We start from the raw sequence: 24,315 nt of genomic DNA, 5'->3' as shown, positions 1-24,315 counted from the left end.
TAATGCTTACGCTACCATGACGAGGGTACAACCTTGCAATTTCTTTTGTTTCAGAAATGCTACTAAAGGTTTATCAGCATAAAAAGTTTATCAGCAATCAGCATCAGTCTGTCTGACAAAAGTTTCAGATACAAGCTGCTGCATTTATCTTTCTGAGAAACCACAAAAGAATTGTTTAACTGGCTTTTAGCCAGTAAATCCAGACACTTTGATGTATCTCAGGTGAACATAGCACACTGAAAATAATTACTGGAGTCAAATTTACTCAAGAAAATTGTGGTGGAACAATTTCTACACATAAAATCTTTAGTAAATTTAACTAAGCATATTGCATAAGGTTTACATGGCCCCAAGGATTATTCTAATAAAACATTTAATTGAATTTAACTAGCAGTTTTCCTTTTTTTTAATCAGTAATTTTGACTCAAACTTGAGTTAAATGAACTACATAAATCTCAACACTCTGTAGGAACTCAGAGATCATCAAACTGAAGAAATTGACTGTCTCTCCAACCACACACAGGACAAACAAAAGACATTCCTTTACAACAAACAAACCTAAGATGGCTCCAGGCCGTCTAGGTTAAATGACCGATTGTTAAACATTAAGGGATGTTAATGGTCATCAGAATGCAGGAACACCCCAATAAAAGGGTATAAATTACCCCTCAGTGGAGCTGGAACCGGAACAGAGCTGGAACTGGAAGAGACCTTGCACCAGAAGACCCCAAGGCTTTCCTTGCTGAACATCGCCTAACTCGACCCTTCACCCAGCCGTCCAGACTCCATCCTCCCTCTCTGGCGACGATCAGCAACTTCCCCAAGATCCTCCAACTCTGGTCCGACTAGAACCTGCTGACCACCAACGACTACTTCCATTCACCACCCAAGCAAAGCAAGTATTGATACCTCCCAACTTCATTAATCTGGTGCAATAACACTTAGAATTCTCTAACCTATTCACAAGTTAATGCCGACATATTGATGGTTCACTCAGGTCAGGGTCTAGTGACTTCTCATACTTTTGTCTAAGAATTGTTGTCTGATTGTTATCACTGGTTCTTCTCATGCCATATTCCTACGTGTATGAGTGGGTATGTCTGTGTGTGTGTTAGTTGTATGTAGTAGTCTTAGTCTATGTGTGTAGTAGCTTAGTGTAATAAAGTCTTGTCAGTGTTCAGGGTGATGTTGTGCTGTGTTTTCTTGCTCACCATCTAAGTTCCTAAGGTGCCTGATCTTAGTACCCTGCTCTAGAAAGGTCATCATCTGAGGAAGTATTATTCCCGGTGGCCACGGTAGTGATAACTTACCAGAGTTGGTAGATGCCTCACTAAACATTTTGGTGGACGAAATGAGCAATTAATGCCGTAAATTAATTCTGATAATATTTCCCCAAGATAATCAATATTGCAGTTGCATTAATGACCTTTACTCCCATAATAAATGGAGGATCAACATCTAAGTCGACATCTAAGTGAGCTAAATTCCTTACAACTCTAAAAAGTATATATCATCTAAACATTATCATTTCTACTGAAAGGACACTAGCAACTTTAATGGTTCCAACTAGAATTAACACTCTATGGAACAAATGCACTTACATCAGCCTTCATAATGACTGAACTAACAGAACCCAACATAATTACTTAACTAACTATACACACAAATCATACACCTGACTGAAAAACACAAAGATGGTGAACCAAGAAAACTTTACTGCAACATTAATCTTTGATGGTGGAGTGGCTAGCCTCTTTATGTCCCAGGGCGTTATCTTCTGTTTTCTTCTGCCTCTCAGTTTTAGTTGCTGTCATAGTTAGTCTAGCCGAAGTCCCTGCTCACACTCTGCACACAATGTAAATCCCTCTCTCTCTCTCTCTCTCCCTCTCTCTCTCTCTCTCTACAAATGCTACTCCTGAGATGCCATTGATCCTGACCCCTTCTGCTCTCTGGACCTGCCTGATCCATCCTGATGCCCGACTTGTGGTTGGAAACCACTCGCAGCTGCTGTGGATGGCTCCATATGAACAACCTAAAGTTCTATGAGATTCTGTCCATGGTACCATTTAGAAACCATGAACATGGCTTTGGACTGCAATTGATATGAACAGTTTTGCTACAGTGGCTTCGGACTGCAAATTGCTATGATAGCTTTAGGACTGCAGTTTGCCACGAACAGTTTTGCACTCAAGACTCAATCAGTGAACAGTTTGATAACTTCAACAAAATAGACTTCACGTGAAAACTGTAATGAATTTTCCTGGTTACACAATTACACTTTTGACCATGTAGTACACAGTTATAGAAGGGAATTATGTGTAATTGCACTATCCACTGGCACCCAGATGAGGATGGGTTCCCTTTTGAGTCTGGTTCCTCTCAAAGTTTCTTCCTCATATCGTCTCAGGGAGTATTTCATTGCCACCGTAGCCTCTGGCTTACTCATATCCTGAGTTTATATATTTCTGTAAAGCTGCTTTGTGACAGTGTCCATTGTTAAAAGGGCTATACAAATAACATTGAATTGAATCTTTCAAAACATTTCATAATGCAATAACCTTAGGCCTTAAAGCCAACACAAAACAATAAATATTGAAAACAAACCCATCTATAATGCATCTATACTGATAAAATGGAATCAGTTTAAAGTAATGCATATACAAATGGAGATTAAAAAACACACACACACCCACTTTAGTCAATCAGTTCACATAAACGTTGCTTCTATTTTTTGTTAGTCTTGTGTGCACTTTAAAATCATCCACATGTCAACAAACCTGATCCTAGATTCTACATAGTCTTAAGTTTTATTAGAAATTGGCATTTTAGCTGATGGTGTTTTACAGTACTATTGTTCAGCAGAACAAAAATATATCCACTAGAGGGTGACAGCTTGGTGTCTTCATAGTTGTTAAAACTGATACTGTATGTTTTTAAAATTATAGTCGTTTTAAATTATGTGACATGAATATTAAAATAAGACCGTAATTATACACCAGCTGGTATATGTGCTGGTAGAAACTGTGTCGCAATAACTGCTAAAATTCTACATTGGATTAGATTAGATTAGATTCAATTTTGTTATCACTGAACAGACTACAAGTACAAAGCCAGTGAAATGGAGTTAGCCATCTAACCAGAAGTGAAAAACAGCAAGTCACATAGGTGTAAATTGGAAAGAATCACTGAGGTGATTTTACACACATCATTCTATTTGCACGTTTTTTTTGTTTTTTTTTTTCACAGTATGGATTAAAAAAAAAAAGTGCAAATGGCATGATGTGTGTAAATGAATCTGGAGACATGGATTACAGTAATGAAGACAGTACAGTGCAGTGAAGAAAGGTGCATGAGGCAGGATTGTGCAAACCGTTTAAGGTTAGTCCATCATAGACAAGTTAATTTCTAACAAAAATAACAGTGTGGCAGTTAGAAACACAAATATTTATTGGTCAGTTTAGTAAGTAAGTTGGAAAGCTGGTAAAGATGGTCTACCAGTTTGACCTGTTTTGGCAGCTGCGGCTCTGGTCAGACCAAACTGGATATTTCAGCATGGACGAATTATTATGTCGTGACCAAAAATTGTGTAAGATGAGGCCTGGACTTGTGGGATGTTGTGGGACAATTAAGACCTCATGGGCTCCTTATAATTTGACCATGAAGACATTCTGAGGTGTTTTTCAAGACACTGTTGGTGCACATGAATTGGGGACTAGTCCCTTAATTGCTGTAATTCACTCCATGCTGATGCTGACGCCTCAGAATGTAAATGTTACGAGTGAGACTAACTGGCCAGACGAGTTCACATAGTTTATCTCACGTGTTGCTCTTGTTTTCTTTAAGAATTGGCAAAAGTGTTCAGGGACGACTCAGCTGCAGAGTTCTGTTTAGTGGCTCCGACACAGCTGCTGGTTTTTAAACGCTTTCACACAGACGATACATGGTGAGACGATACAATCATTTAAAATAACTGAAGACTTTAGCAAGGTAAACTTGTTTCTTAACTTAACATGGCATATGATATTTCTTAAATGTTTCAGGAGGCGCAAGATGATCACATTGCCTGGCAAAATGAAGTTGTCTCAGCAGAGCAACAAACTGTAAGTGAAGAAAACAACACAATTTTAATCTCATTCAGTGACTCAGTGGCTTCAGTGTAGTGTTCTCTTCATTTATTTTATGTTTACTTCTTTCACCACTTTTGATATTTGTCAGTGAAGAGCCAAAATTTTTACAATTGTAAAAAAAAAGGCTTTTTTTTCATTGCAACACAAAACGATAGATGCCAAACATATAATTTTTTTCTGTTCTACATTTATCTGCATACCAGCAAAACAGAATGTCAAAATTTCATATTTAGTGTGTAAACACAAGATGTGCATTTTTTTTTACAATGATTACATTTCTAAACAGCATATTATATAATAACTTAATTGATGGAACTATTTTTGACATTCGTATTTATATTTTTCTGATCTACTCTATATTCCTTTTGCAATTGATTACGAGGCTGTCGGTTATAAATGATTGCTATATCTTTCAAAGAAAAATATTGCACCATGTGTTTTAGATGTAGCATCATTTTAGATCTGGCAAGAATTGATTTTCATTTTCATTTACAGACCATTTAAAATAATATTTTACTGTATTTCAATCTTTTGAATAAATGGTTGAACATAGGGCTTTTTGATGAGAGTTCAGTGTGTTACAACTGTTCCTCTGAACATTCTTTCTGACAGCCTTTACCTAGTGTCCTGGCATGCTACAAAATGTATTTTTTTTAGTAGACTGATCAATGATCACAACTATAAATCAGTTTCAAGATAAAGTAGGCATAAAACGGTGTAAGAAAGTGAAAACAAACCCCATCATTTTGGTGAAATCTTTGTAGAGGAGCTACATTTGTACTTCCCAAATTCATAGAGGATGTTATTTTACTTGCTCAGCAAATATTCAGATTGCAAAGAGGATGATTAATGTGTTACAAATGCCGTCTTGTTACAGCTGCTACACAACATGCTTGTAACAATTTTTGCACCGTTTTTCATGATTGTAAGCAATCACATATTAGGAAGACATGACACGACAGTATTAGGCCTAGCTAATATGAATGTGAAATTTTTGCTTGCATAATACGCAATAGGCAATATGATGACATGGCTCAGTGTCTCACTAATGCCTTATAATTGGTCATATTTCTCAGCAGAGCATTAAAGAGATAGATAATGTCCTGAAGAGAGTGCCTCTAACACCCTTTAACAGCCAAAACAAGGTAAACACACATGCACAAGCACACATATACGCTAGAGTAGAGCTTCCCACGCTTTTTAACAACACAGAATGGAACACAGTTTACGACATTTTTGATGGACCCACAGTTTTATTTGTATAAAAAAATGAATGATTAAAAATAGGCATATTATTTACATGTGTACAATAATGTTTAGCATATTTATAAGAACCAGAGTGTTTTTAAATTTCTGAACATTCCACACATTTGTATTAATCTTGTCATTAGATTCCAGGTGCAATTATTTATAGGCATTATAACTTTGATGGTTAAATGGTGGGCTTGATTTCCAAGACTGTAACAAAATTAAAAAAAAAAAAAAATTGTTTATGGGTCATGGACCCCTGGGGGTCTCTGCACCCAGCTTTGAGAACCATGGTTCTAGAGGGTATAAGGTTTGGTTTTAGATGTAAGGTTTGGTGTTAGATTCTGTTACATTTCACTCTTAGGCCAACAATACACAAAATTCCATTTGTTACTGACTCATACGTTTTCTCAACCTGTCTTAAGAGTCTTATGTCCTCCAAATCCAAAGCAAACAATTCGCTAGCTAGTGGTTTGCAGTCAAAACATGTAGGTTCTTTTGACATGACTAGACTGCTATAGCTTTTTTGAGAAGAGTGGGTTGGCCACAGTAGACTTAATCTTGCTAATACCCTGAAAGAACATCAGATCATAACTGTTTTTATGATTCCTGTTTTATTAGGAGAATGTCTTACTGAATGGTTCCTCTAATGGTACACAAGCTTCAGGTAGTCAGATCACACAGGTGAGGTCGGACTTTTGGTATTTCATTTCTGTGTGTGAGCTTTAATCACCCATTTTAGAAATTACCCAATAGTGCTCTATTTGTCTTTTTTTTTTTTTAACAGAATGGACGTCTGAAATCACTGAACCCATTTCTACATCCAGCTCAGGTAAAATAGCTTCATCTGTCTGTAGAGAGTTCCTAGATGGTTGGGTACGACAAAAATAACTTGAGATTTCAAATGAGCAAGGGACATATTTTTGTCAGTTAAAACAGTTTTACACTCTTTAGAACTTTTTTAAGAATGGGCTTGTAAAAAACCTGAATCATTTTGTCCTTTGCCCTACGGTATGACTACTCTTTTTAGTCCAACTTCATTCCCCAACTTCATTCCAGATACATGACAGTGAGTGATTGTGGGTGTGATATAGGGTGTGACATGATTGGAAAGTGCTGTGTACTACATAGTCTTGAAATGCCTTTGTCATGCTTACTTTCAGACCACAGTCAATGGGCTCAGCTCAACAACCACAAACCCGTTTTTTACTCAAGGCAAAGTAAGATATGATCTCCTGTGTCCTTCTGTCCTTCACTACAAGCTCAAAACTACAAAAAAAAAAGAATGCATGTTCTAAATACAATTGTCTTGTAGGACTCCAGTGCGACTGTTTCCAGAGACAACAACAAAGACTTAATGTTAAGGCTTGGACAAAGTAATGTGTGGTCTCACCTTCCAACATCTTCTACACCATCACTTGAGAATGACTGGGCTGTTTTCCCACCTCCTACTCTAAGCCAGGAAACAAACCAAACCACATTCCCCAGTCAAAAATGGGACATATTCCAAGATTCAAACTCTTCCAGAATTTCCCAAGCTGGACTAAGCAATCAGAAAACAAACATTTTTCAACCTTTCAAAGAGGAAACCAGTGTCTCCCAGAGCATGATGGGCAATCAGAAAACATCCAATGAGAGGGATTATCTCTTAGAATACATACTAGCCAATCAAAAGAATGATGAGCAACCCATTCATTCTACCACAGCATCCAATCATCTGGATGTTTTTGAAGACTCATCTAGTTTTTTATCTTCTCCAGTAATCAACGATGACATTTTCACAAACCCTGCTGCAACTCCGTCGAATGATATCTTTCAAACTCCTGTGTCTAATGTACAGAACAGAGTATTTCAAAATATCCAATTATTTCAGACTCCAGCATCCGTCCAGAATGATAATTCTCACTTATCTGATAATTCAGCTGTGAATAATGGACAGATCAAGCCACAGGACGGCACCTTTGACAAAATGTTCATGCCTACAGAGCTGAATCATGGAATACTCCAGGAGACCTCCACATTGCCTTCACCTCTTAATGCACCAACAAATGGAGGGCTGGTAGGAACATCTTAATGATTTGATTAATTGTCATTTTCTTAGACAATTCCCTTTGTCTTTAGAGATCTAAATGAATTTTTTGAAATGTTAATGAATATAAAAATGAATAGAAGCTGTTTACTTTTTGTAGATGTTTAGAAGACGACCCCCCAAACCAGCCCCATGCAGTAAGCCTCCTAAGAATCTTAATCAGGTAAGCATAGGACTATGGATGCATCAATACTGGTATCATGTATCAGCCTGTTACCATGCTCTTTTACTCATACTTGTAAAAAAAATGCTCTGATACCAACATCCAATACCACATGAGACTATATCACGTAAGCCTAGAGTATGCACTGCACTTCTGAACAGACAGAGTGTGAGGATGGCCGACCTGATCACTCAGAGATCTTTTATTATGTAATTATATTAATTATAATATATATTAATTATATTAAGGTGTTGTATATTGAGCTCCCAAATGCATTCACGAGCATGGAACAGTGAAGTGAGTATGCAGAGAAACTGTTGTGTGTGAGAACACTTCAGTTCTGTGAACACTGAGACACGTGCACTTCCTTTTTTCAGAGGGGAAACTTTGCTTGCGTGCCAAGGTGCAATTAATGATGCTCAAGTAGGCCGTCCTTGCGTCTGTTTAAATGCCATACCATCTTAAACGTAAAACTCAGCATGAGTAGGCAATTACTAGAAGCAAATGGAGGTAACCAACAGAAACTTAGAGTGTTCTGTGATTTCTCCAGTTTGCTTAATACTAAGTAGGTTACTCAATTAGGCATTAGTATTGACGAATACCAAAATGCGTTCTCATACTCTGTCTGAAAAATAAACGACAAAAAAAAAAAAAACGGAAAATGTATCCCTACATAGGACTGCAGTATTGATTGGTGCTTTTTCTCAATTCTTCAGAGTATCAACCATGACATTTTTTCCAAACCTGCTGTATCTGTACCTGCTGATCAGAAACCTGCTCAGACTCTGTTAGCACCCACCTGGGCAACTCCCATATCCATACCCGCTGTTCCACGTACTACAACTAATATCCAGGTAATTTGTGTCCAATTACTTTCTCTTTCTCTCTCTCTCTGTACTATTGTTATTGGATTAGAGGTGTGGTAATATACAGGCAATCATCTTGAAAGAGTCCATTGTGAATATACTTCAGCAGTTTACTTTCATCTAATAGTAGACTGCTGACGTGTTACTTAAATTAATCTGTGATACTCTTGCATACTCACTTTACACTGCTACATAGACGAGACTATGGAGGTGTGTACCAAGTGTGTAGTAATTTTTTGTGTTTTGGGTTGACAGGACACCATGCTAGCAGATGAAGTTTATGAGGACGTTCTTTTCATCGGCCAGGTGTGTGCTTTTGTGTGTGTGTGTGTGCATGTGAAACCTTGTGGTTGGACACTTGTTCTAACACTGTACATTTGTGATGTTTTCCAGGAGAAGTGTGTGGAGGACTGGCCAGAGGGCAGCCCAGAGCTTAACCCTGACTGGAAACCTGTATGTAATCCATTATATCCATTATATACACTTACTTGCCACTTTATTAGGTACACATCATTGACTGAATAACTACATAAGGTTGACTGTAAAAGTTCGCATACCCTTAAAATTTAATTACAGCAGAAAGAGATTTAGTTTTCCTTCATTAATAAAAACATCGCCTGGACTTTTTCCAACTGTCCAGTTTCAGTTCCGGTGCCCACTCTAGCCTCAGATTCCTGTTTATGGCTGAGATGAGTTGAAGCTGATGTGGTCTTTTGCTGGTGTAGCCCATTCACCTCAATGTCCAGCTTATTGTGTGTTCTGAGATGCTTTTCTGCACACCACGGTTGTAAAGAGTGGTGATTTGAGCTACCATAGCCTTCCTGTCATATTGAAGTGAAGTGACCAAGTATGGTGGCCCATACTCGGGAATTTGTGCTCTGCCATCTCTCTCCCATCCAAGTACACACACACACACACACACACACACACACACACACACACACACACACAGCAGTGGGCAGCCTTTTTTGCTGTGGCGCCTGGGGAGCATTCACTCACCCCACCTACAATCCCTGCTGGACCTGAGACTCGAACCCACAACCTTCAGGTTCACCTTCAGGTTGCAAGTCTGACTCGCTATCCATTAGGCCACGACTGCCCCCAATATTGAACCATTCTCGCCATTCTCGCCATTCTCCTCTGATTTCCGCCCATAGAACTGCCTCTCAGTAGATGTTTTTTTCCCGTCTAGCACTAAGAACCATGTCATGGTCAAAGTCACATGTATTCCCCATTCTGGTGTTTGATGTCACCATTTTGTGTGGGGCTTTGATTTTATGTGCTGCTTTGCCACACAATTGGTTGATTGGATGATTGCATGAATGAGACATGGGTGGTGTTTCACTGTTTCAGTATTTTTGTTGTTGTCCTTTCTCCTAGGGTAATTCCAGTCGCCATCTTAAGGGTTGTTGCAATACGTGAATAGCTCTAGTGAGATTTGGGGGTCTGAGAGCGTCAGTCAAAAAAAAAAAAAAGCATAATTGCTACAACTACCTTTTGCTTTCTTTCACATCCCCACTGAAAAATGACAGTTATACTTTCCTTGTGTGCTGAAAGAGGTCATTGATGTGATGTAGGTGACACCTGAGTCATAAGGGGAAGTCAGCTTTTAATAACAGCTGGAACGTTGATATGGTTATTTGTGCCAGCCATTGTAGTTCCTGCATTGCCCTCTTCAGGCCTATGAGGTCAGATGAAATGACAGCAAGTGCTAAAATAACAGTGTTGTACCATAGCAGTGTACAGATGGACATCTCTGAACAAATAATCATAAGGTAAACATTCCAGTGCTGCCACTCCTTTCATTTACATTCAGGAAAATCAAGCTAGAGGAGCACAAGACCAGCTTAAGCAGAAAATTGATTGAGAATACAGCCTTGTTTGAATCTTAATTTCTCATGGGACATGTACATGGGAAATGTATTCTGAAGTTGGCAGAATCCATGCTTTAATCGTAATTTGAGTTCAGTTATTTTGTGGCTTGCCATGGTGTAATTATGTGAGAAATATTTTTCTGAAACATGAGTCCCCTAATTATGCTGCAGCATACTTAAGGATTGCTAATTAACTATCATTTGTGTTCCTTTACAAGTACAGTTTATAGAGATTTGTAGGAAGAACTGCACAAATAATTGTCGAACAAATATTAATTTAAAGTTTTCACTTTGATGACAACATTTTGATGTATTTGGGCCTCAACAAATTGATGCTGTTCAGGAGGCCAGAAGGTTTTCTACTCAGTACGTAACAAAAAGACCACATTCAGAGTTCCAAAGTTACAACAATATTTACGCAATATTTATATTCAGTCTCCACTTATGCAGGTGCTTGTGTTGAATTTCTGGTTGCTCCATTCAGCTAATTAAAAATCCCATGTGCAGTGCATGGCTGCAAGGTTGTCAGATTTTTTTGTGTAGAGCTCTCAGGACAGGAGTTTTTCAGTTGTGTTGAAGCCACCAGCTATAAAGACAAGAACTTTCCTTTTAAAAAAATCATGGGATAGAAAATGCAGACTGAAAAAGAAGACTCCCCTTTACTGTCAATTGTAATGTGATCTAGCATTTTTTTTTGCACAGTGAACTAGAAGTAGGCTTTTTTTTTGGACCGCAAGTATGAAACCTAGGAATGAAAATGCAGAAATGAAAACAGTCAGAAAACAAAGTTAATGTGACATTTTCTTCCCACCAAAAAAAAAAAAAAAAAATCCCAGTAGGTAGATTGACTACTCTAAATTGCCCATAGGTCTGAATGAATTTGCAATTTGTTTGCATGTGTGAGATGGACTGTAGATGAATGAATGGACTTAATGTGAAAGTGAGATACAAAATTCAGGTCACAAAATCAAATTCTGTACTTTTTCATGCTTTCATGATGCTATTTGTTATTTAGAATTAATTAATTGTGCCCATATTTTGATTAATTTGCGATCATCTCTACAGAAAACATGGCCTTGATTAATGATCAGTTACAACTCAATTTACATAACTCTAGGTGGAGTTCTTAACTTTAATTTATACCTCAGCACTGTTGAATTCTTGAATCTGATTGTTCAAAAAGTGTTGATTAATTTTCTATAACTGCACAGCTCTGAGTATAGTTCTGGCTGTTTCTATAACAACGATCTACATAATCTAAGATTAATAATAAACAGATTAAAAAATGTGTTGATTGAAAAACTTACCAAAGAAAAATAATATTAATATAATCACTGATATGGTGAAGCTTTCTGTAAGGAGTTATTTATGTACGGAAGGAGTCTCCAGTATCAGCGTTTTATAATAGTCAGTACGTTTTCTGCCACGGGAGAGTCTTCGGGATTTCTGCACTTTTTCTCGCAAGAACATTAAATGTAGCTATAAACAGATAAAAAGCATGATATGTTGTTCATTAACAAATTGCTGTAGTATAATAGAAATAAAACACTTGGGGATGTGATGCTATAAGAAAATACTCAACTTCAGGGTGGTAACAGTAACTCCGCTTTGCGTCACGCTGCATCACACCACATCATTAGGGAATATTTTCTTATAACAGAATAACCCCAAGTATCTGATTAAGATGCTGTCTCCTCTGATTGCTTCCATGTGCGCTAAATAAAAACAAAATGTGGTCTCTATTATAGTACTTCATGCAGTTAGTTAATTAATTAATTCATAAAGTCATAGATATATTTTCAATATTGCCCTTGAATTCCATTCCAAATATTTTTGAGTGTACTTCCAGCCCAAAACATGTCAATGTCTACTGTCAGACACTGTTTGTTTTTGACAAACTCCACCCGTGTGCACGCCCACACAACTGTCTGAACAGCAATTACGTCTGTGTTTACGTAAGGCCTGAATACCGATTTGCACAATGTCGGTATTCTCTTCACTACAACTCAACTCTGAATAAAGTCCATTGTGACTACTAAATATATTTCATTTCCCTGTATAACAATTCACTGAGTTATAATGCAGAAGCATACAATATTTCCTCTTTGTATTTGTGTTTATTTTATCAGGCTGGGAAATTAAAATTAAGGAGGGAGTCTTTGAGGGTAAGTAATTAACAATTATCACATTCTTGATATTCATATGTGTCAGAATAATAATTCTGTTCTTATTTCTAGTTTAGAAAGTGTGGAACTGAAGATTTATTTTTAGGATCTTGATTGATGAAAATGTACACTTGAAAACACTTTGTTTAGTTTTAAATGTTCTTGTTAGATTGCTCTAGAATCTGAGGCAGCCCAAAATACAGACTCTCTCGGGAAGAAATCTGGCAAATCAGTATGTCTATCAAGCCTTTAATCTTTATATAATGATATATGATTTAATAATATTTCTGGGTCACTGATTTCATTGGAATTCCCTTTCTTTTTAGAAAATGAAGTTGAGAGTCTCTAAAAGAGGATCAAAGGTAAAGTAATATTCAAACATAAAGATATTTAATGTACCTAAAAGTGCTATGATAAAAGGAGGCATGTTAAAAATGTGTTTGGATTTCAGGATAAATCAGGGGATGACCCGAGGGTTCACCAAGTGTCAAAGGTAATGTGCTGTATATGTCTAGTTTTGCGGAGGTGAAACTAGTGAAGCCAATTTATTCATATTTCCCCTAAACAAACCCGATACCTGAACCATTTTATCTGAAGCACATTAGACTTACATTGCCTTATACTAACATTATGCTGTTGAGAATGACAATTGGGTGGGCATGCTTTTTTACGTGCAACCATGTCTGTCACCATAAGCATCTGTTTTCAATACCTTTAAATACAGTACTGTGCAAAAATCTTAGGCAGCCTATTTTTTTTTTTAGTATAAACTTTGTTATAGATTTTTATTTTATGACTTCTACATTATTTATTCAGTACAAAGATTTCCAAACCTTAGTTTTCCAGCACAAAATTAAATGTTACAGAAAAAATATTTGTATGTCAGTAAAGAAAGCAGCATATTACATAAGAGACACTTTTCAGACAAAAACATAATGAGGGCTGCTGGGTTTCGCTGCAGAAATAAGAAGCAAGTGTGACAGTGAAAGTCTTCAGAAGAACTGTGGCTGCTCCTTTCCACGATGCTCAGTAACACTTCCAGCTCATTTCCTTATAAAACTGCACAAATTGTACCTGAGACTACTATTTTTTTTTAAGCGAAGGATCGTCACACCAAATATTGACTTTGTTTCATTTATTACTGTTTACTGCTCTTTATAGTATTTTTTTTAATGTAGGCATCTTAGCATTTCTTTGCATGTGCCTAAGACTTTTGCACAGTACTGTGTATATATATATATACACAGTATATATATATATAATAGAGTAGGATTTATGTCACGTATATCAACAGTTGCAGTATAAAACCTGTATGTTGCAGCTCAGCTATGCTCAGCCTTAAAAGGCAGTTGTGCTTACCTAAAGAATAGCCAACTATTAGCATTAATTAATGTTTTTTGACACTGACTCAATCAATAACCACAACTGATGACCTATTTTACCTTAACATTAAACCATTTGTTCTGATTGTATTGATATTCTTTCACAATATTGGCTAGGGTTTTTCATGAATTAATTTAAAGGAAGGGTCAAATTATTGCTAGATATTTCGCCCCCAAATTATTTGGTATTAATGGAAAATTCCATTAAACACATTAATTATAACACATTTTATATTGTATTATTTGTGACATGTTCAATGATTGGTGCAAATTTGTTGGTTGATGCTGTATTTTGGTTATTCCTGTGAGAAGTTATCAGTTGTGTGCCGCACTGACATCACAGGACGACATTACTAATGCAGTAATAACAGCGTTTAATAAGAGAATGATCTCAGTCATAATTGATAATGGTCAGGTTTCACTGTTAGCTCCTAAGAGCTTCTTTTCTCACTCACTAATTTCCAACTATTTCCAGTTCAAAGTCATATTAACAAGAAATCCAACACATAAACAATAGAGACAGCAAACGTTGCACTCGAGGTTTCAGAATGCAATGCATCTATATGACACAGTCGCTCAGAGACTCAGCTCGGCTAGTTAGCAATCTAAGAGATGACGAGCCCAGTGGCATTGACCGTGGTGCTCACATGAAAGCTGAAAATTTGGAAGCTGATCTGTTTGAGGAGAATGTAAAGATGAGGAGGTGAGAGAGCTGGACAATCTGAAGAATTAAAGCGCTGCTGCATGACTTTCTTTAAGTAGCGATGAAGTGAGGGCTAAATCCCACTGCACCACTATCAGGAGGTAGTCAAGTGGTATTGTGGGTAATGTAGGAAACCATTAACCAAAGCAATAATAAACTAATTTGTCAGTTTAAACTAAAAAAGTAAACTCAGAATTTCATAAAATAAATCTTTTGCACAATTGAATATCACATATTAATTATAAATATGAATATGCAAGTCGTTCAGGGTGGATTTTTGTTTTGTTCTTGAAGTTATGGGATGGTTTTAATTAGAATTTTCTGTGTTCCTTGTTTGGATTGTTGGGTTTGTTTTTCATTTGCCTACTATCGTCTGTCAGTGCAATATTGCAATATGATCAATTTTCTTCACTAGGAAAAATATCCTGACAACTTGAACGGTGCCTACAGTGAAACTTTGCCTTGGGGAACAAAGGTGATGATTAATAAATGATACAATTTATACTATATTTAGAAAATAAATATATTTATATTCTGTATTTCATTTTCTTGTTAATAAGTGTGAATTTTTGATTGTAGTTCCATGCAACAGATGACCTTTTGTTGTCTGAACAAGAAGATCAGAATGCAAGAATGAAGAGCAATTCAGTGAAGGTTTTACTCACTCCCTATTCTCATACTTATGTATTTGGTTTTCATTATGCAGGAATTAATAATGATTGTATTCATTCTCAACAGACTAAAAAGACAAAATTCATAGTTCCTCATTTGCATTATCGAGGATCCAAGGTAATTTCATTAATGTAAAGTTTTAAATATGTTTTACGAACAGAGTTAAATATGTGAATCCACAAATGTTTCGCTTTTCAGCCAAGAGCCTCTGTTTAGTTCTCTTTCTTCTTTGTCCAGAAAAAATCTCTTGGTGAAGTTTTTGAAAATGGATCACCGGTTCTGCAAGCCTCCAAGGTTTGTACTGTGATCTTTCAATAGCACATAATGAACTTGCAAACATAAACATGGAAATGTTAAAAAGTAGGTTAAAGGATGGGTAATTCTTGCTGTGTGTCATTTGTGCATGTCAGACTGCTATGAAAAATGCAGCGTTAGAAATGTCATAGTCATTAGTACAGTGGGTAGCATTGCCTCCTCAGAGCTCCAGGGTCCTGAGTCTGATCCCGAGCTTGGGTTACTGTCTGTGCAGAGTTTCATACATTCTCCGCATGTTCTCATGGGTTTTCTCTGGGTTCTCTGGTTTCCTCCTACCATCCAAAAACATGCAGATAGACACTGGTTCTGCTAAAATGCCCCTGGATGTAGATGAATGTGTGAATGGTGCCCTGTGATGGACTGGATCAACTGTGACCCTGATCAGGATAAAATGGTCACTGAAGATGAATGAAGACTAGCCTGTTTATGGTAGTTAGGTTATTTGTGTAGCATCCCAATTTTCAGGCAATTCAAGTTATGTCTGTTTGTTGTTTTAATGGAACTTTCCACAGAGTGAACTGATTCAGGAGTCATACGAAGACAAGCTGAGGAACAGTGAACATAAAGAGGTAGTGATAAAAGACGGCAGACCGGTATCTATCTGACCTATTTTTAGCTTGTGTTATATTGTATGTACTGCTATTATAATGGAAAATTCCTCTTTGACAGAAGGAACCACTGAAATTCAAACCCCTTCTGTCTCACCATCTAGCCAAGGTAAATTATGTCGTTATGTTGTAAATATGTTCATTTTCCCATATTGTGAAAATGAAATAAATTGTTGATTTAATAGGATTCTCAGGTTTAGTCAGTATCATCATACTGCATGTTGTTATGAATGTAAATGAATTGATATACTGTTTATAGGATACTATTGAAGATGATCTGAAGAAGATGAATGGCCTTTCGTTTTTGGAAGAATCAAAGGTATTTTACAATGGAACATCTGGGTATATTTATACACTACATGGCCCAAAGTATGTGGACACCTGACCATGACAACCACATGTGCATGTCAAACAGCCCTTTCCAAAACCATAGGCATTAATATGGAGTTGGTCCCCATTTTGTTGCTCTAACAGCCTCCACTCTTCTGGGAAGGCTTTCCACTACATTTTGGAGCCTGGCTGTGGGGATTTGCCCATTCAGCCACAAGAGTCTTAGTGAGGTTGTGCACTGATGCTGGAAATGATGGCCTGGTGTGCAGTCGGTGTCAAAGGTATCCCAAAGATATTCAGTTGGGTTGAGGTCACATATTCTTTCACAGGCCACTCATATTCTTTCACACCAACATCGCCAAAACATGACCTTGCTTTGTGCTGGAATATGTTGGGCTAGGCCTGTTAGTTCCAGTAAAGAGAAATCATAATGCTACAGCATACAAAGACATTCTAAACAACTGTGTGCTTCCAACTTCATGGCAACAGTTTGGGGAAAACCCACACATGAGTGTGATAGTCAGGTATCCACATATAGTGTATTTTATAGACTTCTGTTTTTGGTCTGTCTACACCTTATATAGGAGGATATCTTTTTTAAATGTGTGTTGGCCTGGGAAAACCCTTATCATTGTCACCTCGTCTAAAATATATAGTTACTACAAGTTTTCCTAAACTGAAATATGTTGCATGTTATTATTTTGCACATACAGTATATAAATTAAAGGTTTTAGCATTTTAAAATCTGTCTATCCTCAAAAGTGAAAAGGGAGAAAACTGCATCTCAAGACTACGGCACAGGAGCATCACAAACATGCTAGTTTACATTTGTGTAGCCGATAATAAATTTCAGCAAAGGAAATTGACGTGTGAGCTATACAGTTAAATTGATTCGTCAGTAAATCCAGTGTGTCACCATTAAACCTTGATAATACAAAGGGGTGTGTTCATTTGACATATAGTGTAGTTAAATATGGCGTAATCATAATGATGATGGATGTGTGTTATGTTAACCATCCATGAATAAGCATTTGGAACTGTCATAATAAATCGGAATCTTCTCTCTCAGCTATGTTATGATTACAAATTGAATTGATTAGGTTTATGTCTGTTTCTCAATGGTACATTGCTATCCAGCAACATGATCAAAGCCTGACTTTGACACTTAGCTAGCAAAGTTTTAGATATTCTTAGGCAGACTGATTGTTTTTACCTCTGCGTTTATTAAACTGGCTCCTTATCAAACAGGATCATTGCATTTTCATGGTATTTTGGTGAAATATATTTATCACTTCTTAAAATAGAATTGTAGGCAGAAAAACATGATTTTTTTCTGACAGAAATCATAGCAACATTAGACAAGGTTTCCCATACCTCCACACATATATTTAAAGTTTTTAAAGTTTTGTAAGTGGTTATATTTCAGTGTTGATGATCAAACATGATTTTTACATATATCTGTCTTTGTAGGAGAACGTGTCTGTAAAAGCTGAGAGTGAAAATCGTCGTTTCTCTGCAGACTTACTCGTATGTACTGTAGTGCATTAGGAGCTGATTATGCTTAAGCACACTTTGATTCAAATTGTGCATCATGAGAATTTAGCCAAAAAAACTTTAGCATTAAGTTATGCATTTTTTTGTATGTTTTAATGTTTAGGCAGAGTACCAGCATGAGACATTCTCTCCAAAATCTTCAGACAGCAGTGGAAAAATACAAGAATTACAAGACTGTCGACCAGTAAGTCCCTAATGCTTGTCCTTCTCTCATCCCTGTCTATGAATGCACTGTGATTTTTTTTTTTTTTTTTTTTTGGTTTTACAGAAGAGATCTATGAAATTCATCGTTCCTTACTTGTCTCGGAAAGGATCGAAGGTAAACCTTTGTTCTGTAATATAACCCTGCTTTTGTTTGTTCATGACATACATAGACAGGTTTCAAATTTTGTTTTCAAAATTGTCTTCAGAATACCCCGGAGGATGATATCCCAGAGAAAGGTGCTGATTTGTTTAAAGCCAGTGATATTAAAGGATTGGAAATCAATGTATCTGAAGATTATAGTCAGGTATTTAAACTTAATTTAATTAAAATCTGGGGTTTGAATTAGTTAATGAGGTTTTTCTGATGATGTATGTAAACTTTATGTGATATTTCATTTCTCATAGATGAGGAAGTCTCCTATACAAAGGGTTTCACCAATAATTCAGACAGACTCAAAGGTTATACTGTATTTTATTCTATTTTATTTTGTTTATTCTATTTGTAGATGGATGCTATGCTGAATACATTGCATGATTCTTCACATAGAGTATTTTTGTGATATTTAGGGCCTAAATAATGCAGAGAAAGGAGAGGATCTTTTTAAAGCAAGAGACAATGCAGATGACTGGATGGAGAAGCATACTATGGTATCTGTTCATCTCTGGTTTCATTCCCTATGTTAACTTGTTTTTTGCTATCTCTTAGTCATCTAAGCAAGTAATGGGTGTGGGGTTTTTTTGTGTATGTTTAGGACTCAAAAACAGAGAAGCTGAAAAAAGCATATCTGCCAAGCAGCGAATCAAAGGTAAGGGTATTACGTACTAGTACCATTTGTATATATGCTAAGCATGTACTCATGGTACACTTTCAGATTACACTTTAATAACTGCCAAGCCATTTATCATGCCTTCCAAGATTGTTTGCTGTCATCATTTCTAGGTGCTTTTGTAAGGGATTTTTATTGCTTGCTAGCTTTGTTGTGCACAAACATAACCTAAAATGCCATCTGCCTAGCCAACGTCATAGTCACCTTCAAAATTTTATGGAAAATTATAAAAATGGTCTATTATAAACATCACACCCATTTTCTAAACAATAGAAATCTGCTTACTTTTCTTTTAATGTTAGACATTACAATAAGAGGCTCTAAGGGAGGCTTTTACTGGGGGTGCAGATCATTTTGAAACCAGTGTTTCTGGTTTCTCAACACCAAAATAAGGATAAGTGATAAATAAGCAAGAAGAAAATCCAAAAATACAAGATGCATTGCACAGTTCCCAAACATTGCAATGTACATGTAGTGTGTTTTGCATGATACAGAAATGACAATCAGTGCTTATTATTAATTTTTAATACACTTTTCATCTTTTGATCCTCAAGGCCAAGGACCAAGTGTACTTTCCTGAAGACATTGAACCACCAGGTGCTACTTCTGGTGATTATTACCTTTCAGAAGCAGCTAAGGTATCCACACCCAACCTTTACTTTAAATACATATCAGTTAAAGTACATTCTTGATTTCATTCTTGAACAACAACCTAATGATGAGAAATGTGCTTCCTTGTTGACAGTCAGTATTGCGAAACGTCGAGGCAGCAGAGCTTGATTACAGGGCCTGTTGTTATTGCTGCTCTCAGTTTCTACCTGTTTGTTTATCTGGAGACATACGAAGCTGTGTTGGCCAAGTGTGTTATGCCTTTTGGCTCTCCATTATGCACTTAAACCAGCTTGACGAGCTTAAAATGTTTCACCTTGTAAAATTAAAGGGGTCACTTCCTAAAGTGATTTCTGACTGTGTGTGAGTGCTTTTTGTTATGTGACAGTGCTTCCATAAAGAGTCTATCAAAAGAAATCATTAGATTTAGATTCTGAAGAGAAGTAAAAAGATGATAGAATCAAATAAGTGCTATTATCATTTATTTAAAAATCTGCCTTTATCAGCGATCTCCTTTCTCACTTTCACCCAGGAAAAAGTGTTTTTTCAATATGTAGGCATCCGTTCGTGATTTTCATGAATATGTACACAGATGTGATTCTCTATCTGTCTCTTTAGGCTGAGTGGATGTCCTCCCAGATGGATGTGAGGCGAACAAGAGCACCGGACGAAGATGAGGAACTGGAAGGAGTGAAGGAGGAAGAGGACGGGGTGAGTCTTCCAGCCAATCTAGACATTCTGGTCACCACACACAGAAAACAAGTTAGCACCCAATATCACAGTATTTCACTGGAAAGAAACACCAGTTACATAACTCCGGTTCTGTGAACCCCTGTTAACACCCCGGGGCAGATAGAATCATCTGGAGCAGTACCTTGTGTGCTGAGACCTTCCAATAAAGTCACAGTAAGGCAGTGTTTTCAATAAATACCACTATCATACAGACATCCTTCCCTGAAGCCAGATTCTCATCAGGTCAGCACTTGTAACAAATTAACCCTGGAGGTTAACCTGAAGTTCACAGAAGCACAGTTACATACGTAACTAGCGATCTAGTTCACCTGTCCTAGCCGTCAAAAATGGTAGAATCACTTGGATGACGTATGCTGGATGACTCACCTTTGGACTTACTGGAAAGTTGTTTGGTGTTGTCTGCCACACCAACCTTGTAGACTTTGGAGAAGGTGCATGGTGACCCCCAAGTAGCAGGACTTCCTGGATCTGCACATGTTGCAGGATGGGCTGAGCATCAATCCCATCTATAGGCCATGGTGATGACATCCACCTCCCAATGGGCCCCCTTGTGTCTTCCCTCTGTGACTGTTCAACAGATGGTGTGAAGACAGTATGGCCGCCGTTCACTGTCTAAATAGTAACGTAGGGTGTGAGCTGGGCATGACAAAGAATGCTCAGCCGTTCACCTTAATAGAACGCTGCAAGGGAAATCAGTTGGTCATCCAGCCAACGATGCATGCAAGGCAAGCTTATTTGCAAAGCAAACAGTTCCCCCAATGTTTTGTGATCACTAGCAAAATGGCAGTTTTTAGAGACACCCATTTCAGCTCAGCATTGCACATTGGCTTGTAAGCCTTAAGGTACTCCACCACAAGGGGGCGATCTCCAGTGTGTACCTAGACCTGTGTATGGGTCCTGGTTATTTTAAGAGGTTACCTTGCTGGAATGTGATATATCCTTCTGCTGTTGTTTCACATGTTGTGTGTTCTGAGATGCTTTTCTGCTCACCAAGGTTGTAAAGAGTGGTTATTTTAGTTAACATGGACTTCCTGTCAGCTTGAACCAGCCTGGAGATTCTCCTCTGACCTTTCTCATCACCAAGCCCTTTCTGGCCGCAGAATTGGCACAGAATTTCTTTTTGTTTCTTGCACTGTTTAAACTCTACAGACTGCTGTATACAACAATCCCAGGAGATCAGAAGTTTCCGAAATACTCAAACCAGCCCATCTGGCACCAACCACCATCAAAGTCACTGAGATCACATTTTTCCCTATTCTGATGTTCAATGTGAACATTAACTGAACTGATATCTTCATGATTTTATGAACTGCACTTCTGCCACACACACACACACACACACACACACACACATATATACAGGAGGAGTCCTGGGGGCATTTGTTTGTATCCATACTAACCCTTCTTTGGGGTTTGTATTGCAGGACACTGACAGTCTGATGGAGTGGTGGGACACAGTAGAATGTAAGCATTCATTAGTATTCCAAAATTCCCAAATCTTAATCTTTCACCTTTTAAACACTTAAGTCTTAATCAGCACAGATATTCACACAATCTATTAATTTTTTTCAGTATGGGACGAACTGCCATCAGATGAGGAAATCAGTGTAATGGAGGATGAGACTAAGTAAATGATTCACTTGACATTCATTTAACCCTTATGTTATATTAAAAAAATACTATTTTTACAATTTTATTAAAAATTAAAACCAAAGTTTTCCAGCATGAAACTTGTACTTGAATTTATGAGTATGAACACATCTTTTAAGTCATTGCGCATACACCCAACTGCCACTAGGAGGACCCTAAGCATCTAATGGTGTTTTATGTGTCTGTGTCTGTGAATGATGGATACATCACTAATAACTGAAATTAGAATAATACATACTGGGTGTTTTAAAAGCTATAAAAGCCAAACAGTAGGGGCTATGGGAAACCTATTATTAACTAATGAACAGACCATGATGATACAGTGCACAAAAAAATTAACACTTCAACCACTTCTTTCTTCTCTCTTGATCAGATCTTTCACTGAGATCGCTGACAAAGTCCACCATGGTCTCAGAGTTTTCTATAAAGTTTTCATCGAGCAAGCCGAAGTCCTGTACCAGGACGTGCTCTGCCTCTACGCCATAGGTGACGATCTCGATAACTTCCACCGCCGCACTAAGATCGCCAACATCACAGGTGGTACAACCACAGCTGTGGGTGGTGTAGCAGCCATTGCTGGCCTGGCACTGGCACCTGTCACACTTGGGGCTTCTCTGATTGTGTCTGCTGTTGGGCTGGGAGTAGCAACTGCGGGTGGTATCACAACAGCTTCGGCCACCATATCAGACAATGTCCACGACATGAACGTAGGTTTTATACTTTTGTTTACTTTCTTTGCCCAAAATATTAGATAAAGATTTGAACAATTTTACTGTGTTGTTCTTTGTTATTTTCTAAGATCATATAGTGCACTTGAGACTTATGTTTTCATTAGTCAAATGAGATGACTTTTCCACCTGTCTACAAGTCTTCTGATTTTTCATTTAACAATAATATCATGTCAAGTCCTACCTATTTAATTACACATAAACTATCCAGACAACTTTACTCTCACTACTGAGGTTCCTGTTACAGAGGAATTATAATAGCATATCTTCTGTAAATATACACTTTATCTACTTCGTTATTTATAGTCTTGGCTCCTGTAATCTTGACCGTTGTAACAGGACAACAGTAAGAAGTGCTGGTTTTCAAATAAGATTTTCTTTCTGATTGTGGGAGTATCTGCATACGAACCACACAGGAACTGTACCCTTGCTTTATATAGAAGTTACACTATAAATGCATGGGTAGTTGCTGTGTATTTAGTATGTAGTAGGTACTACAAAAATACAGGTTTTTTTGTATCAATCCATCTGATTTTGAGGGGTTAGAATGTTAGCACATTTCTATTTAATTTTGACTTTTGGACCTCTGTAATAAAAACTATACCAGGTCATAGAAGGTCAAATCTAGCAACTATTTCACATTACTATAAAACCATTCACTTTGTGCCTCCACAACCAGGACCGTAAGAAGATCGAGGTGGTGGTGCAGGACTACGAGAGCCGACTGGCGGAACTACGGCGCTGCCTGAGCTTTGTGGCTGAAGGTGTGCGCAGACTGCGCTTCCACCCTCTTCTTCGCCGTAATAATTACTACGCCGGTGACTGGGAGGTGCGGCGAGCTCTTCAGACCATCAGCCTGGTGGGAGATCCAATAGAGCAGGCCGAGGACATTGTGGAGAATTCCACGATGGCTCTGAACAGTGTGTGCAAAGGCATGGATAATTACTTTTGCAAGGATTCGAAGGAGCTGAAGAAGGGCTGCAAGAAGGAGGTGACAATGCAAGTGAATATGTTAGCTAAGCTGCTGCATGAAGGCTTAGTAGCACTCAATTCCATACGTGAGCATCTCATGGAAGCTACTGGACATGTTTAGAACAGGAAATAGATAAATAAAGAATTTAAAATTTGATTGTTTTCTAAGTTTTATCTAGAACTGGTCACATGCTACACATGATGGAAAAGTGTGACTCAGTTCCTTCTACTATTGTATCCTAGTGTATTAAATGAAGAAGAGACTTGTGACTTCCTTGTCCTCTGACAAGGTCAAGAAAGATCACATGTCCAATACGCATATAAAGTATGAATGTAAAAGTAGGGATATTAAGTGTCTTTTTTTTAATTTTATTTTATTTTTGCTGTGGAGTGCTTGATACAGTTTGGACGTAATATAACATATATACTTGACCTAAACCTAAAAGCTTCTGTGGTTGGAGTTTTGGTTTCCTTCT

The 24,315-nt window shown here is 37.5% G+C and overlaps 1 protein-coding gene across 6 annotated transcripts; it reads left to right on the top strand.

Annotated features, from left to right (window-relative positions):
- The first annotated feature begins 464 nt into the window (after nucleotides 1-464).
- si:cabz01007807.1 (uncharacterized) lies at nucleotides 465-24,178 on the top strand. 6 transcript variants are annotated; one of them, XM_053230980.1, is made up of 37 exons: nucleotides 465-899; nucleotides 1,921-2,059; nucleotides 3,844-3,943; nucleotides 4,041-4,100; nucleotides 5,204-5,272; nucleotides 5,997-6,059; nucleotides 6,163-6,207; nucleotides 6,539-6,595; nucleotides 6,691-7,434; nucleotides 7,565-7,627; nucleotides 8,344-8,481; nucleotides 8,749-8,799; nucleotides 8,887-8,946; nucleotides 12,497-12,532; nucleotides 12,702-12,764; nucleotides 12,859-12,894; nucleotides 12,984-13,025; nucleotides 15,033-15,092; nucleotides 15,197-15,271; nucleotides 15,356-15,406; nucleotides 15,527-15,583; nucleotides 16,117-16,173; nucleotides 16,274-16,321; nucleotides 16,472-16,531; nucleotides 18,013-18,069; nucleotides 18,200-18,282; nucleotides 18,358-18,415; nucleotides 18,507-18,605; nucleotides 18,706-18,759; nucleotides 18,868-18,948; nucleotides 19,053-19,106; nucleotides 19,682-19,765; nucleotides 20,355-20,447; nucleotides 21,914-21,953; nucleotides 22,062-22,116; nucleotides 22,513-22,846; nucleotides 23,547-24,178. In XM_053230980.1, exons 3-37 carry the CDS (start codon nucleotides 3,941-3,943, stop codon nucleotides 23,958-23,960), a joined length of 3,444 nt encoding a protein of 1,147 aa, XP_053086955.1. In that variant the 5' UTR covers nucleotides 465-899; nucleotides 1,921-2,059; nucleotides 3,844-3,940; the 3' UTR covers nucleotides 23,961-24,178. The 6 variants fall into 6 exon arrangements, with proteins under 6 accessions (XP_053086955.1, XP_053086956.1, XP_053086958.1 ...); XM_053230981.1 differs by having other exon boundaries at nucleotides 465-2,059; XM_053230982.1 differs by lacking the exons at nucleotides 465-899; nucleotides 1,921-2,059 and having other exon boundaries at nucleotides 2,543-3,943; nucleotides 5,207-5,272.
- The last annotated feature ends 137 nt before the right edge of the window (nucleotides 24,179-24,315 follow it).

The sequence above is a fragment of the Pangasianodon hypophthalmus genome, chromosome 28 (assembly GCF_027358585.1).
Source record: "Pangasianodon hypophthalmus isolate fPanHyp1 chromosome 28, fPanHyp1.pri, whole genome shotgun sequence".
Taxonomy (NCBI): domain Eukaryota; kingdom Metazoa; phylum Chordata; class Actinopteri; order Siluriformes; family Pangasiidae; genus Pangasianodon; species Pangasianodon hypophthalmus.
This window is presented reverse-complemented; position numbering and strand designations above follow the sequence as displayed.